Consider the following 16560-nt stretch of genomic DNA (forward strand, 5'->3'; position numbering starts at 1 on the left):
ATATCTACGGTAAGTATGTATAATTTCTTGAATGTTTGCTAGCTGATGTCATCTGGCTAGGGATATTTAGGCTGGTTTCACATTTGCGCTTCAGGGCGCAGCGACGGCCTGCGCACGGCCGCCGCTAAGCCCCGCCCCCTGCCGAGCGTCCGCCGGTAGCTCCGCCTCCGGGCGCATGACGCTGCACGCGTCATGCGTCCCCTATCTTTATCGCTGAGGACGCAGGCCGTGCGCAGTATGCGTTTGGCGGCGCCTGTGTCTTTTTGACGGTGCGCCGAGCACAACCAAATTGCAACAGGTTGCGTTTGGCGCTGGTCGACGCACCGTCAAAAGGACGCCGGCGCCGCCAAACGCATACTGCGCACGGCCTGCGTCCTCAGTGATAAAGATAGATGACGCATGCAGCGTCATGCGCCCGGAGACGGCGCTACCGGCGGAGGCGGGGCTTAACGGCGGCCGTGCGCAGGCCGTTGCTGCGCCCTGAAGCGCAAATGTGAAACCGGCCTTACACTGACATTTTATGTGGTTTAACATCGAGTATGGGGTCATAGCATGTGAATAACATTACTGTTTATACCTATCTGATACACTCATTTATGCATGCTGTTCATTTAATAGAGACTTTCAGTGATTGATTATACAGTGATACAGAGATGATACTCATGTTTCCATATGTTGTATGTCTTATGAGGTTATGATGCCTGGTTGTTGTTGTTGTGTTTTTTTTTTTTTTTTTTTTTTTTTTTCTTTCTTTGGAATGAGCACTAATGACTTTAGCTCAGGGGATCTATAGAAGCATTGATATCTAATCAGGCTATTTGTACTCTTCTGGTTGTGAATACACGTATGGGGAATGGGTTCAGTCTTTAGAGTGGGCTGTGGTGAGACTTATTAAAGGGAATCTGTCACCCCTTTTTTAGAATATGAGCTGCCGGCACCAACATCAGGGGCTTATCTACAGCATTCTGTAAGGCTAGTTTCACACTAGCGTTTGGAGGCGCAGCGCACGCTCAGCGTGAAGCTCCGCCTCCTGCCGTGCCTCCTCCGGTCAGCTCCACCTATGGGCGCATGCCTCTGCATGCGACTTGCGTGCCCTATTTTTAGCATTGGGTACACAGGCCGTGCGCAGGTATGCTTTTTGGCGGCGCATGTGCAACTTTGACGGTGTGCCGGGCGCACCAAAACGCAACACGGTGCGTTTGGCGCAGGTCGGCGCACCATCAAAAGGACTCATGCACCGCCAAAAGCATACCTGCGCATGGCCTTGCGTACCCAATGCTAAAGATAGGGTACGCAGGTCGCATGCGCCCATAGACGGAGCTGACCGTAGGAGGCGCGGCAGGGGGCTGAGATTCGCGCCGAGCGTGCGCTGCGCCTCCAAACGCTAGTGTGAAACTATCCTGATGCTGTAGATAAGCCCCCGATGTAACCTGAAAGAGAAGAAAAAGGAGTTAGATTATACTCACCGGTGGGGTGGTCCGGTCTTGGTCCAATGGGTGTTGCGGTCCAGCGCCTCCCATCTTCTAACGGTGATGTCCTCTTTGCTGCCTGTCGTGGCTCCGGCGAAGGCGCACTGCCCTGCCCAGGGCAACAGGGCAGAGCAGAATACTGCAGTGCACAGGCGCCGGACCTCTCCCGGCGCCTGCCCGCTGCAGGACTCTGCTCTGCCCTCAACAGGACAGAGCAGTGCGCCGGAGCCACGACAGGCAGCAAAGAAGAGGACGTCACCGTTAGAAGATGGGAGGCGCCGGACGCCAGGGTGAGTATAATCTTTTTTTTTTTTTTTCCCTCTTCTCTTTCAGGTTACATCGGGGGCTTATCTACAGCATTACAGAATGGTGTAGATAAGCCCCTGATGGCTGTGCCGGCAGCTCATAGTCAAAAAATGGGGTGACAGATTCCCTTTAATGTAATTCCCCTGTATACAGGCATACATCGAATACAATATTAGACATTTTGTCCTGCATTATTCGCTTTGCCAATAGGGTGCTGTGAGTATATTGTCCAATGTTTCTAAATGCATTAGGTGCCATCATTATTCTTGTAAAATATTTTACAGGAAAAGCCTATATCTACCCTTCTCCTTTTGCTCAATTTCTTCCGGTCTATCTACTATGCAGGTTTTCTCATATTGTATGACTATTGTGTTCCCTGTTGATTTTCAATTCTGCCTTAGGGATTCTCAGTGTCACATTGGGACAGCTGTCGTATAGCAGGGGAGCCAATTCTCTTTTATTATATGGGTACCTGTTAGGTAGACCCAGATCTAGGGGTCACATAGGGCATTTTTAGGGTGATATTTGGTGTCTTTGAAAATTTCTTTTATCTAATAAAACTAGTAGTTTTAAAGGTTCTTTTGTTTTGGTTGAAAGTTAGGAAAGTCATGGAGGCCTTCGACAGAGCCCTGACTGCAGGGGCAACCCATCAGCTCCCTGCGAATGTGTCAGTGACTGACGGGCGTCTGGTTTACAGCAGCGATTGGTTTGGGGCTTACTTCAGCCACTGCTGTTAGTGGCGGATGCCGGCTATGTAACACAGCCGTCGTCTTCCACTTATGAACCATGCTCAGCTGTTGAGCCCAACCATACAGCCCCAAGTGAACAGTGACGAAGGTTTGGGTGTAAAGGGATTGCAGCATAGAACTGCATGCGGAATGGACCCCTAAGAAGAAATAGAACATGAATGTAGGCACTTAATAAGAGAACATTAGGCCAATGACTGTTGACGGCTTCAAATTCCTTTCCTGAGTTATATTTGTGTATGTATAAATATTTCTGTATTAAACTTTTTTATTATTTTTCCTCTTATAGTCAGTAATGAGGTCACAGATCGTCCTTGTATCTCTCCACTGTCGGGTCATGTCTTTGATAGGCGTCTCATTGAGAAATATCTGGCTGAAAATGGGACAGATCCAGTAACTAATCAACCACTGAGTGAAGATCAGTTGATTGATATTAAAGGTCAGTTTTGTTCCTGTGTTGGCTGTACAATTTTGTGACCAATCTTTAAAACCCAATGTTGGACACATATCTTTTGTTTAGCAATGGGGGTTAAACATTTTTCATTGCTACTGTTAATGTACTAAGTAGGGTTATAAGCAAAACTTGTAATAAACCAGTGAAAGAAGAACAATTTAATTAGCCTGAAAGAGCTAATATAACAAGCAGTTATATGACGCATGTTTTTACATCTTAGTAGAGCACCTTTGGCTATTATGATCTACTGCAAACATAATTTATAGCCAGGCATTAGCCTATGATAGCTTTCTAAAGGAATCTTGGCCGATTCTTCATTGGCAACAGCCTTCAGGTCACTAATATTCCTTGTTTGTCGAGAGAGTGGTCAAAAAAGTTTAACGGGACTTTGTCGGCACAGAAGAACTGTTCATACCAAGTAAAGGTACTCGTACTCTGTGCTTCATGGTGGGGCCATTTATTTGTTTCTCCCCACCTGCTTATTTTCCATCCCCCCCCCCCCCTCCTTCTGTGGCTGTATGAAGCCAAAGCTGTCAATCAAAGGAGAAAGATGGAAATAGAAGGAAAACGAGCAGGTGGGAAGGTTTATAGAAATGTTTGGCCTCGCCATGGTGCACCGGGCAACCCGTACTTTATTTCAACTATTATTCTGTGCTGACAGTCTCTTTTAAAGGAACTGTCAGCACAGAATGACTGTTGAAACGAAGTATAAGTGCTTCACAGCAGGGCCAATCATTTAAATAATAAAGGAGAGGGACCAAGGAGAGTCAGCTCACCACAATCTGAAGCACCTTGTCAGCTGCATACACTGCACGGAGCCGCCATAGTCCAGACAGATACAGGTGCTTCTCACAAAATTATCGTATATACTCGAATATAAGCTGAGATTTTCAGCCCATTTTTTGGGCTGAAAGTCCCCCTCTCGGCTTATATTCGAGTCATATACACCAGGGAGGGGGGGCGGGGGTGTCAGGTCATACTTACCCGTCCTGGCGCTGTCTCTTCAGCCCCCAGCTTCTCTGCGATCTCCCTTCCTTCCTTCAGCGGTCACGTGGTACCGCTCATTAAAACTCATGAATATGCGCATATTCATGAGTTTTAATGAGCGGTACCACGTGACTGCTGAAGGCGGGAATGGAGATGGCAGAGAAGCTGGGGACTGAAGAGACAGCACCAGGACGGGTAAGTATAGCGATACTCGCCTGTCCTGCGTCCATGGCTGCTTGCTGCTGTCTGGCACGTCATCTGTCAGTGACGTTCAGACAGCAGAGGGGCGCGGTGACGTGGTTAGTGTGCGCTGCGCCCCCTGCAGTCTGAACGTCGCTGACAGATGACGTGCCACACAGTAGCAAGCAGCCATAGTCTCAGGTCAGATGCCAGCAGTGACATCGGCACCTGGCCCCAGCGATGGAGAGGTGAGTATGATGTTTTTTTTTTTTGTCTTTTGTTTTTTAAATGCAGCGGCAGCATGTGGGGGCATAATGTATGGAGCATCTTATGGGGGCACCATATAGGGGCATAATCTATGGAGCTTCTTATGGTGGCAGCATATGGGGGAATAATCTATGGAGCTTCTTATGGTGGCAGCATATGGGGGAATAATCTATGGAGCATCTTATGGGGGCAGCATATGGGGGAATAATCTATGGAGCTTCTTATGGGGGCATAATCTATGGAGCTTCTTATGGGGGAATAATATATGGAGCATCTTATGGGGGCATAATATATGGAGCATCTTTTCCACCCTAGACTTATACTCGAGTCAATAAGTTTTCCCAGTTTTTTGTGGCACAATTAGGGGGAGTCGGCTTATACTCAAGTATATACTGTAGAATATCATCAAAAAGTAATTTCAGTTCTTCAGTTAAAAAAGAGAAACTCTTATAGAGTCATTACAAACAGTGATGTATTTCAAGTGTTTATTTCTGTTAATGTTGATGATTGTGTAGTGAAAATATGTGTATGTATCGCCGGCAGTTAACTAGCATCTGTCCGTAGGCTGTAGGTCTCGCAAGGGTCATAGTATGTTTTCAGGCTGCAGCTCTTCTCAAAGGTCACACATATGTTATCCTGAGAAAAGATTGTTTTCCTGGTCTCTGACCCCTGGGGGCCTTCCTGAGAGCACACAGATTTGGAGACATTTCACACCTTTTGGTACCTTTGAAGGGAGATGCCAAATTGCAGCCTGACACTGTATATTTACTATGACAAGAAAGGTTACACAAGAGAAAAAAAATAACATTCATTGGTAAAGTAGCCATAGTCCAGTCACAAATCAGGAATTACAATATTAACATGAGGCTGATCTTTTGCAATCTGATCTCCAGGTTAAATCTGTAAATTATGCCTTAAACAAAGAAAGTGCTGATGTGAGCTATATCATATTCCTCCTCTTCCATTCTGGTGGTGGTGGTTCTTGTTGGTGAGTGGTGGTAGTGTGTATGAAGCGGGGGTTCGTGGTCTGTCGGGGTGATTTTTATGCCCCCATTGCAGCATAGGACAGAGGTTTTTTTCTGTAGTGCTGCACTGTGTCATGCAGACATGTAGGACTTTTAAATATGCAATGGGATGAAACTGAATGGGAGGAGACACAGATTAGATATTAGAAAAAACTTTTTGACAGAGTGATCAATGAGTGGAACAAGCTGCCACGAGAAGTGGTGAGTTCTCCTTCAATGGAAGTCTTCAAACAGAGGCTGGACAGACATCTGACTGGGATGATTTAGCGAATCCTGCTTTGAGCAGGGGGTTGGACCAGATGGCCCAGGAGGTCCCTTCCAACTCTACGATTCTATGCATAAAAAATGAAGTTTATACCTACCTGTTTTCCATAATCGCTGGAGAACCACTTTTTTTTTTTTTTTTTTTTTTGCTACAGTATTTAAATACACCTTCCCACCTGCTTGTTCACCACACTCTCCACCCTTCTCTGGCCGTTGGAAGTCAGTGCTATCAACCAAAGAAAAGTGGTGGGGGTGGAAATAGTGGGGAAGATGTATGTAAATGATTGGCCCAGCCAGGAAGCACCAAATGGCGAGACTTAGTTTGAACAGTTATTCGTTGATTACGGAGTTCCTTTAAGGCCACATTGACTATTTGGTATGTGTTCTACATGAGCATTAGTAAGCCAAAACCAGGAGTGGGTGAAAAATGCATAAGTGGTGACATGTTTCTATTATACTTTACCTCTGATTTTTTTTTTCACTGCTGAGTTTGGCTTACTAATACTGATGTAAAATACTGAGTACATATTGAAAGTGGCCTAAGAGGAGTGATCATTGCCTTGTTGAAATTAAGGAAACTGATACAAAAAAAAGGCTCCAGAGATGCACTGGAAAGCATGGTTCACCAGTTAAAACCTAAAGTAACTACCTAGACGTGGCAGAGAGAAAAAACTACACATTTTGAGGAGGCAGGTAGTCAAAATCCGTTGTGTGACTGCAAAAGACCTACAGCAAGATTTGGTGGCAGCAGGTATGCAGTGTGCACAGTAAGATGCATAGTAAATTTGAATGTCTATGTGCCTGACACTTCTGACCCAAAAAACAAGAAAAGTCTGCTCCAATATGCTCAAAACATATAAATAAGCTCTAGAAACTGTGAGGTCCTCTGCAGCCGTGAAGAAAAACGGAAACTTTTCATGGCCATGGATCAGCGGGATGTCTGAAGGAGAAATTAAGCATGTGCTATGAGAGCACCCTTCCTACAGTAAAGCTTAGTGATGCTCTGGCGCTGATCTGTGTTTTCTGGCATGGGAAACCTGAATCCGTCCTGTCCTCCACGCTGCACTCAGATATCAGGAAATCCTAGGATAATCAATCATGTTTCTCTATCGCCTTATTGGGGGACACAGAAACCATGGGTGTATGCTGCTGTCACTAGGAGGCTGACACTATGCAGATAAAAGTTAGCTCCTCCTCCACAGTGTACACCCCACCGACAGGAAGTAGGATGATCAGTTTAGCTTAGTGTCAGTAGGAGGTGGACACGGGTCTTTCATTAGACCAGGGCTGTGGAGTCGGTAAGCCACAGTTGCGACCCCGACTCCTGGATTTTATCAGGCTCCGACTCCGACTCCTTCATAAATGGCCAATTCATAACAACAAATTTACTGTTGTAAAATATTAAACATCGTGCTTATTCAGTTTCTCACCATCATATAAGTAATCAGACCACTTAGAGCAAAAACTACATTTATTAGAATACAATTAGAATATAGCAAATAACTTTTATAAACTTTTCTAAACTGTAAGTAAACACTTTGATGCAGTTAATAAGAAGAAATCTATAAATTTGTCCTCAGAAAAAGTATTGCCTCTGTCAGATCCTCCTTCATGGATGCCCTCAAATCTGATCTAATTATTTTGAGAGCAGAGAACAACCTCTCTACACTAACTTGTGTTGGTGGCAAAGCAGTAACCACTCGGGCAACATCTCTGACAATGTCAGGATACAGAGGAAATCGCTTGTTGCACTGTTATTTTTGATGAACGGTCAAATTTCTCAATTTCTTTTAGTGCACATGAAAAATTCTGCTGAAATGTACTGGCTGTGTTCCTTGATGGGGATGACTCTTCTATGCGGGAAAGCTTTGCACGGTCCTTGTGATCCAAATATTTTTCGAAATTAAATTCTTCATCAGTTGATGATGAGGGTGAAGATGTGGCAGGACGACCAAATTCTTCTTGTTCCTCCTGACTGTTCTGCAACCCTTTCATCCTTACTGCTATTTCAAACAGAGCTTCTTTTCCTTTACTTAGCTGTTGATCATCTAGAAGAATCCGATGCATTGGGTCTACATAAACAGCTGCCAAAAGAATGTTATTTTGTAATAGTAGCTCCTCTCTCCGTTTCATTGATGTAGCAATGCCACTTGCAATTAACCCTCCTCTTTGGGACAGGCGAAACATCAGGTTCTTCCACTCCTTTAAGAAAATACCTGGAGTTAAGTCCTCTGCTTGTAATTTTTTAGTCACTGTAAATGGGTGCTCTAGCAATTTTTCCAGCTCAGTCACCTGATTCCACTGACTTTCATTTAGTGTCAGTTGAGGGTTAGCCATGTCTACAAGAAAGGTTTTCAGTTCAACCAAGCGCTGAATCATTAAGTAAGTACTGCCCCATCGTGTGGCTTGATCAATAATTGCCCCTTTTCCAGCACGTCTCTTCAAAATTGAGTCAACTTTAGGGGTTCTGGCAACAGTAGCCAATTTTCTCACCTTGCAAATCAGTGCAGCAGCATGTCCTTCTTGCAGACTGTCTCTTATAGCCAGCTGTAGCGTATGCACAACACAGCGCATGTGATGAATGAAAGAACATATTGACACAGTTTCAACAAGATCATCTAAACTATCATGTTGCTGTTCATCTGAAGCAACTTCAGTTTGCTCCTCAGTTACAATACTGTGTTCCTCTATTTCAAACATTTCTGTGTCTGTGGACCCAGAATGTTCTTCTAGCTGCTGGTCACCATCATTACTCTCATTCATTAGCTTAATAGTACTTATCATATTTGAAGCATTGTCAGTTACGACAGAAAGAACTTGCTCTTTTTTAAGTTCATAGTCTTGCAGAACCTTTTTCCACCAAGACCTGGAGAAACTCACTGGTGTGATGAGCTTTGGTGTCTTTTACTGCCAATGTCTTGGTAACTATTTCATTTTTGTCACAAACAAATCGGACATTGATGGCAAAATAGTTCACTCTGTGACGTTTGCAGGCATCCATTTTAAGAAACAGAAAGCGTCCCTTGAGAGTTTTTTTAAGTTCTTCCTTTTGTTTAAAAGCTTCTTCGATTACTAATTTTCTAATACTCTCTCCAGAGAAACACCAAGCTTGTGGGCCATTTCCCCATTCAGACACATAAAAGCTGGTCGTGAAAATAATGAAATAGGCACACTATCCTTTACAACAAGCTCTATGATCTGTTTTTTAAATGTATCTACTGTCATTGTCACAGTAACTTTGTCACTGACAAAATATCTTGCAACTGATGGCTGCAAAGTTCTCTGCTCCTTTGTTTGGCTGGAAGAGCTGGGCACTGGTTCACTGGTTTGGATGCAGTCTTTCTCATCCACTGCTTTCAGTACTTCTGGATGAAAGCGCTGTAAATGTCTCTTTAGATTAGAAGCTCTGGTAGGAGCATTTTTATCTTTGCCTGAACATGCACTCATTTTGGCTTCACAGCATTTGTTTTCGTCTGGATCATTTGTCATACACTGACAAACATAATGTTTTCTATCTTGAGTGATGGTGAAATGTTCAAATACAGCTGATTTAATGTGATGCTTGTTTGACATTCTCAGGTTTTTAATTCTGCATTCACAATCCAAATGACAATTGTTTTTCCTAAAAACAATTGTACAAAATTATTGCCAGGTCGTACAACTGATATAGTGGTCAGTAATACTGTTATTATTCCTCATGTACTCACAGTTAACTGATGCAAAGTTTGTTGAAAGGATAATACTTCTTACAGTCTTCCTCTTCTGAGTAGCAGGCAGCTGTGAGATGCTTGGAAGACGCACACCTAGTATGATCTAGTCTAGAGGAGGAGCTTTACTACTAAGAATTTGCAACACATTTTCACTTTCAGTTTCATACATTGTAAGTAGGGGGGTTGGGGCAGCATGAGGTTAACCAAGTTTCCAGGCGTCTGACACCACAGGGAAAGAGGTAAACGTAAGAAGATACGTAAAGAAGAGGAAAGCCCTCCCCTATCCCTGGCTGCTCTCCGTCCGCTCATGTGGGGAGCTGATTCCCTGCCGAGGTTGGCAGTTCCCTCGCCTTCCCTCGCTGAGTGCTGTGTGCTCCAGGCTTCCCTCAGCTGATTCCCTATTCAGCAGTATAGGCGACAGTGGGCAGCAGCCTGCTCTCCTCAGCGCGGGGCTCCCGCCCCACCTCTCCCCCCCCCCCCCCCCCCCCCCCCCCCGCACCCGACTACCTTTCTGGGAGGATCCAGGGGATCCCGCCCCCCCTTTGGCGGTCTCCTGGGTCTAGTCTAGGCCCCGGCTTCAATTGCGGCCTAGTTTGCGGCAGCTCCGCCCTCGTCCTTTCGTTTCGGGCAGGCTTTTTCCCGCCGTCTCCCCTCAGCTGCTCCTGGTGCAAGCTCCGCCCTCCGGCTGTCTTCCCTTGTGGCGCAGAGAGGATATCCTCGCCGCCATCTTACTGCTCCCAGAGCGGACGGTTAGCTCCGCCCCCGTTTACGCTGTGCAGAGTGGAGTTTTGCACAGCGCGACCTTTCTGATGCGGGCAGGTGGGGGCTCTGAGCGGCCATGGGGATGACTATATCCTGCCTGCGGGCAGCGCGGTCCTCGTCACCGCACAGTTTTGCTCTCACTTGAAAAATGTCATATGTCTTGAAGCCGTTATTCTGCTGGAGCTCGGCATCCTCCCTGCGTCGGCATCCACCACAGCGGTCGTATTTTCCCAACGTGGGTCACGGTTAGTATCTTCACCGGACAGGACCAACTGTTTCCTACCTAGCTCCCTTCAGCTGAATCAGGGACATTGCGGAGTATAAGCTCCTCATAGAATAATTAAGCAGGGCCACAATTCCGTAGGTACGGTGTCGGAGCAGAGAATCCATCTTAGCAATTGCGTCTCACGTGATAGGCGCTATAGTCGTACAGTCTCTGGAGCAGTACAGCACTTACGTAATGGTTTTTTTGGAGCCGTACAGTCTCTGAAGTAATTGTACGCTAGAACTGTACAGTCACTGCCGTAATAGTACTCTGGAGTCGTGTAATTTACTGGCGTAAATGTAATCTTCTGCCGCACAGCCTCTAGTACATCAGTATGTCTGGTGTCATGGCACACAGAGCCTTGTAGAGCCACGCTGCTGTCTTCTGTGTTTGATTTGGTAGAAGGTTTTACTCGCACGTTTTTTCCTCTGATTCTGTCTCAGCTGTTGGGTTTTTCGGCCATTGCACATATGTGCCTTGATTTCAGCAGAGCACCACTCAGCCATTGCTTCACACATAAAGGTGCTGGAGCCCTGGCATAGCATCTGCTCCCACATCTACTGCCCACAGGCACTCGCCCTTCCCTTTTTCTGCAGCCCCCTCCGGACGCTGGCTTCATACGGCTCTAAGCAGAATAATATGCGGCTTCTATCTATTCACATCTACAGTGTTTAGGCCGGCCTTCCAGCTGGATAGAAGTCCGTGTTACCCGGCAATTGTCCGCTATGGTTCAGTGGATAAAGAAGCTGACCACAGCTCGCAGGTCCAGAAGTTGGAACCATAGCACACAACAGAGAGTAGAGTTAGTCTTTCTGATCCCAGGCCTACGGTTCTACCGTCAGAAGAATTGACTGGTCAGAATCTACTTTTACTACAGACTTCGTAGTACGGCTTACTACACGTGAAGCCGTTATTCGATCTGATGTCAGGTATCCAGACCTAGACCGCAACACAGGTGCCGTTCTTCTGCCTAATGCCGTCAGGTATTCAGACCTAGACAGCTACACAGAAGCCGTTATTCTGCATAATGCCGTCAGGTATCCAGGCCTAGACCGCACCGCAGCACAGAAAGGGCTGTCTCCTATACCCTTCTCCGGGTTCTCTCCACGCTGATTTGTTCACAGGATACATAGAGCCGATTGCAGCTGTGCTATATCCGCTATACAGGCTTCAAAAGCACCACCTACCAGGTACAGTAGTTCGAAGTATTACGGTGGAGACGTGCCCGAAGTTCACTGCTTCAGTGGTACTGGTGTTCGGTACTGTATTCAGGTGAGTTAGACGCTCTAGCCTTCAAGTTTCTCGCGTTCTATTGCAGCAGTATTCTATCCCTTATTGAGCACTTGGATGGGCCTCTACCAGAAATGTTTGTCAATACATGCCGTCTTTCTGGTAACTCAAACGTACCCGAGGTCCATCTACTACACCGGTCCGGCTCCACTGTCTCATTTTCAGGTGAGTCAGGAGCGTCCTCTCTCGCGTTCCTCTGTGTCTTTTGCAGCCTTTGCCTAAGCTCCCGTCTAATCACCACTCGTGGTGAGGTGCCGGCATTTATTGCGCCTGACGGGCTGCAGCTGCGGTTACAGGCCGCTTCCAGGTGAGTCAAACACACCTTTCAGATGCATATTTCATTTTTAATTACCTCTGTGGTTTGTTAACAGTTAAACGTAAGCATTACCATGTTCAGACGGAGCAGATCTCTACCACAGAGCGGATCTCGGTAGCAACATAACTGGATACTCCACCTTCAGGTGGGTCACACACTCTCGTGTCAGGTACGGTTGATCGCGGTTTGTCTGCGGCATGCTCTGGACCCCAAGTGTGAGTTGCTCCACAGGAGTTTTTTTTTTTTTTTTTTTTTTTGCCACACCTTCTGATCATTTTACAGTACTGTCCGCAGGCTGTCTTTACTGCCGGTGTTACGCCTATCTTTATGTTTGGCCAATAGTAGTTTACAGGTCCTAGTCTGTCCTAAGGGCCTTCAAGCTACCACAATGCCTAAGCTACTTATCTGTCGGAACTTACCTATTCTTTCTTACAGACGCCAGGTAAAGCCTCCGGCAGCGCAGACATGGGACTTCTGACCGTGACGGGAAAGAGTATTCGACCTCAGACAGGAGTGGGATCTGACTCTGGGCAAGCATCAACCAGGGTAAAAGCTGTTCCAGTCTTGGATCCAAGGATAAGTCTGGTGATGACGCGTTTCTTCCTTCAGCTACAATTGTATCTTTTCTATGTTATCCTCGAGCGCTTCTTGTCTTAGACTTACGCAAGCGGGTCTACACACCGCAGTTCCTCCATTCTCCAGAGGGTCCAGTATGGATTCAGTCGTTTACTTCGTCATACGGATTGACCTGCCTTTCGTCAGCCTAGTTGTCTTCGGGTGTCTATTTAATCTACCTAGAGCCAACCTTCCTTACACATGGACGTTCCTTGCTCGACTAATCTCTTTTCTAAGTCCAGCTGGACTAGTTTTCCATATCCACCCTCATCCCTGTAGGCTGGGTTATCTTCCTTTTGATCTCAGTCTGCAAGGTCATCCAGTAGTCTTCGTTCTACCGGCTTAGTCGAGCAATCAGTTGTCTCTTCATAGCCATCCTGAGCCAACATCGCGGCGATGGGATCCAGGTTATCCCCAGGTTCCATTCAGTAAGTTTTCATTGTTCGACTCTTTAGCAGGTTCTCAGTGCCCTGCTCTCAGGTCTTTCCATTTTCTCACAGAACGGATTTCAGCCATTTCCAAACAAGGGGACGCCTCGGTATATCTCTTTTCTCCCGAGCGTTTTGCAAACTAGACTACTTCTGTGACTACGAACCCTCCGGTTCCAAGTCTTCTACTACGGTCCTTCCTCTCTCAGAAGTGCATCCCTCAGGGATACCAATGGCGAATTCACACAGTAGTTGGCAAGGTCAACCTTCAAACCACCCGCCGCTATATCGTGACCTGCCTTAGTCTCAACCCGTGTTGCAAGGTTCTATAGACACGTGGCCTAGCTTGCTTATCAGAGCATTCTTCCTGGAGGCCGGTCGGAAGATATGACCGGCTTCACTGTCCAAAAGATTTTTCTTGCATAGGGACCTTGGTTTTCGCCTAATCGTTCCCATCTAGGGGTCCATTTGGCTTTCAGTTTCACACCAACTTCCGTTCCTTCCGGGTGGCTCCAACAGGCCAAATTATTGAGAAGGTCACCGGAAGGACAAGCGCTCTCCTTCCTCAGGCTGCACCCTGTCGTTCTTCAGCGCATTTTCCTCAGCGTGCCTTTTCGGGATCTAGGATTGAGCTCATCCTTGTTTTTCTCAGGAAGAACATTTTTCTTTGTTCAGCTTTTGCCTCCTGTGAATCTTATGTTTTTTTTTTTTCCATGAAGCTCTTATCCAGGTCCTGATTTCTTCAGGGCTTTGGCGATATCTGCTTTGCAACGGACGGGTTCATTTTCCTTTCAGTTGGTAGCCTTCCCTTTTCAGGCTCTCCACCACTCCTAGGGTCTCAGACTCTGTACCAGCTGTGGTGCTCTTCTTGTGGATCAGTGGTCCACTCTCCATCATTCTGGATTCCCTTTCTTTCGTCCACCTCAGATTTTCCTTCGTGGCGCTCTCTCATCAGGCTACCTGGCCACAGCAACGGTACTTATCAAGCTCAGGCTTGAAGTATAGAGGTCCTCTGGCCTCCAGGTCAGCGTTGGATCGCGGAATCTTCTGGTCGACATTAGTAGGGTTGCTGGCTCAGGAAGGACTGCGTTCTTTTCAGTACGACGCACCCTGCCCAGGCAGTGGGTGTCCACCCAGCGGTACTCTTTGGGCCTTCGCCTGGAACCTCTGCAGTGCGATGATATGTCCTCCACAGGTCCATAAGGTTTTTCACAACCCATGCCTAGCTTCGGCAAGTGCCGGTCGGGGTAAAGAAGACCTCGCAGGTGACCTTGCAGGTGACGAGGGTGACTCCCTCGTCCTGATGGAGTTATTTGCTGCTCCCTCCCCTTGAGGACTGCTTTGGGACGTCCCATGGTTTCTGTGTCCCTTAATAAGGCGTTAGAGAAAACAGGATTTTTAGTTGCTTACCGTAAAATCTGTTTCTCTGAGCCTTCATTGGGGGACACAGCACCCTCCCAAGTTGAACAGCTCGGTTTACTGTATAATATTGTTAGTGTGGATTTCTGTGGTTTTTATCTCATTTACAGATTGCTTCTCCTACTGCTTTCTCACTAACTGATCATCCTACTTCCTGTCGGTGGGGTGTACACTGCGGAGGTGGAGCTAACTTTTTTCTGCATAGTGTCATCCTCCTAGTGGCAGCAGCATACACCCATGGTTTCTGTGTCCCCCAATGAAGGCCCAGAGAAACAGATTTTACTGTAAGCAACTAAAAATCCCTGTTTTTCTTGTGAGAAGGCTAAAGATTGGGTGTCATTAGACCTTTCGACAGGACAATGAGTGTATGCAGATTTCAAAGGTCGCCAAGGCTTAGTTTCAGATAAAGTTCTGGAAGATTCTGGTGTGGCTGTTGGTCTCCTGAACCCATAGAAAATCTTTACTGGGATTTAAACACAGTTGCTGCATGGAAATACAAGAATTTTAGTGACATGCAAGCCATTACCCATGAGTAACGGTCTAAGATTCCTCAAACACTATCCTAAAGGGCCTGTCACACTAAGCGATATCGCTAGCAATATCGCTATAAGTTGTGACGTTATAGCGATATTGCTAGCGATATCGCTGTGTGTGATACTTACCTACGACCCGCTCCCCCGCTGGTTATCGCTGATCGCGCGAGAACGTCCTGGACCGTTTCTCGTCGTCAGCTTCCTGCGGCGCTTCCTGTGGAGAGACGAGCGTGGATGCGGGCGGGAGGACGTCAGGATCGCCTAGTGTGACAGGTAAGTACCGACCCCCGACCCCTGCGATGTCGCTGGTGAGATCTGCCTGTGTGGCAGCTCACTAGCGATCACTTAGCGATGCACCAGCGATCCTGACCGCGTTATATCGCTGGTCGGGATCGCTGGTGCATCGCTAAGTGTGACAGTACCTTAATCCTAAAAGCCAGTGGGGCTCTAAGTACTAAAGGCCCATGTCATGAAGGAAGTGAATTACTCTAAGCCTGCATTTGTGAATTTGGAGAAACCATTTGTTTTTTATTGAGCTATGTATATTGTTTGTGTCATTGATTTATTGCAAAGAGCAGAGAAGTTGTGCATTTTGCGAATAAACTTATTTTGCAATCAGAATGAATAAAGTTGATGTCAACTGTATATTGGGATTACTGTTTACCATAGCTACATGTACGGAATAAACCGGGTTCACCATGAATTAATCATTTCAGTATGTGGAGATAACTAGTTGAATCTTGCATTCCCGTCTTCCTCCCTTAGTTGCTCACCCAATTCGTCCAAAGCCACCTTCAGCTACAAGTATCCCAGCGATCCTCAAGTCACTGCAGGATGAGTGGGTGAGTTTTGCCCAGTGTTCGAAGGTCATTTGGATTGGCAACTTATTATCTTGTAACTGAAATGCCTTTCTCATACTGTACTGTTGAATGCATCTCTATTTACAGAGTAAGGGTGGTTTCACATTAGCGTTTCAGGGTGCAGCGATGGCCTGCGCACGGCCGCCGCTAAGCCTCACCCCTGCCGCGCCTCCTCCGGTAGCTCCGCCTACCGGCGCGTGATGCTGCATGCGTCCCCTGTCTTTATCACTGGGGACGCAGGCCGTGCGCGGTATGCGTTTGGCGGCGCATGCGTCCTTTTGACGGTGCGCCGAGCGCAACCAAATTGCAACAGGTTGCGTTTGGCGCTGGTCGGCGCACCGTCAAAAGGACGCATGCACCGCCAAGCGCATACTGCTCACGGCCTGCGTCCCCAGTGATAAAGATAGGGGACGCATGCAGCGTCATGCGCCGGTAGGCGGAGCTACCGGAGGAGGTGGGGCTTAGCGGCGGCTGTGAGCAGGCCGTCGCTGCGCCCTGAAACGCTAATGTGAAACCACCCTAAGTGAAGAGAATGGAAGGTTACTATGTATTTTTGTGTATGTGATTACTCTTGATAACACAACTGGCGTGGCTTCCTCTTGTCTGTGATTGTGTTTTTGTTTGACTTCCTATATTTTATATAATTTTTTTTTTTTCTTTTTAC

The 16560-nt window shown here is 46.7% G+C and overlaps 1 protein-coding gene and 1 long non-coding RNA gene across 2 annotated transcripts in view; both read left to right on the forward strand.

Moving 5' to 3' along the window:
• The window catches only part of PRPF19 (pre-mRNA processing factor 19), a 96121-nt gene that overhangs the window by 6313 nt on the left and 73248 nt on the right, over nucleotides 1-16560 (forward strand). The window contains exons 2-3 of the mRNA XM_073563140.1: nucleotides 2811-2960; nucleotides 15802-15878. Of these exons, the coding sequence (XP_073419241.1) occupies nucleotides 2811-2960; nucleotides 15802-15878 (227 nt within the window). The remainder of the gene's footprint in view (nucleotides 1-2810; nucleotides 2961-15801; nucleotides 15879-16560) is intronic.
• LOC141075949 (uncharacterized) lies at nucleotides 4133-15707 on the forward strand. Its single transcript, XR_012227375.1, has 2 exons — nucleotides 4133-12186; nucleotides 12477-15707. It is a non-coding gene; the product is annotated as an uncharacterized lncRNA (long non-coding RNA).

This window comes from Dendrobates tinctorius, unplaced genomic scaffold (assembly GCF_039654945.1).
Source record: "Dendrobates tinctorius isolate UK_male_01 unplaced genomic scaffold, ASM3965494v1 ptg000382l, whole genome shotgun sequence".
Taxonomy (NCBI): Eukaryota; Metazoa; Chordata; class Amphibia; order Anura; family Dendrobatidae; genus Dendrobates; species Dendrobates tinctorius.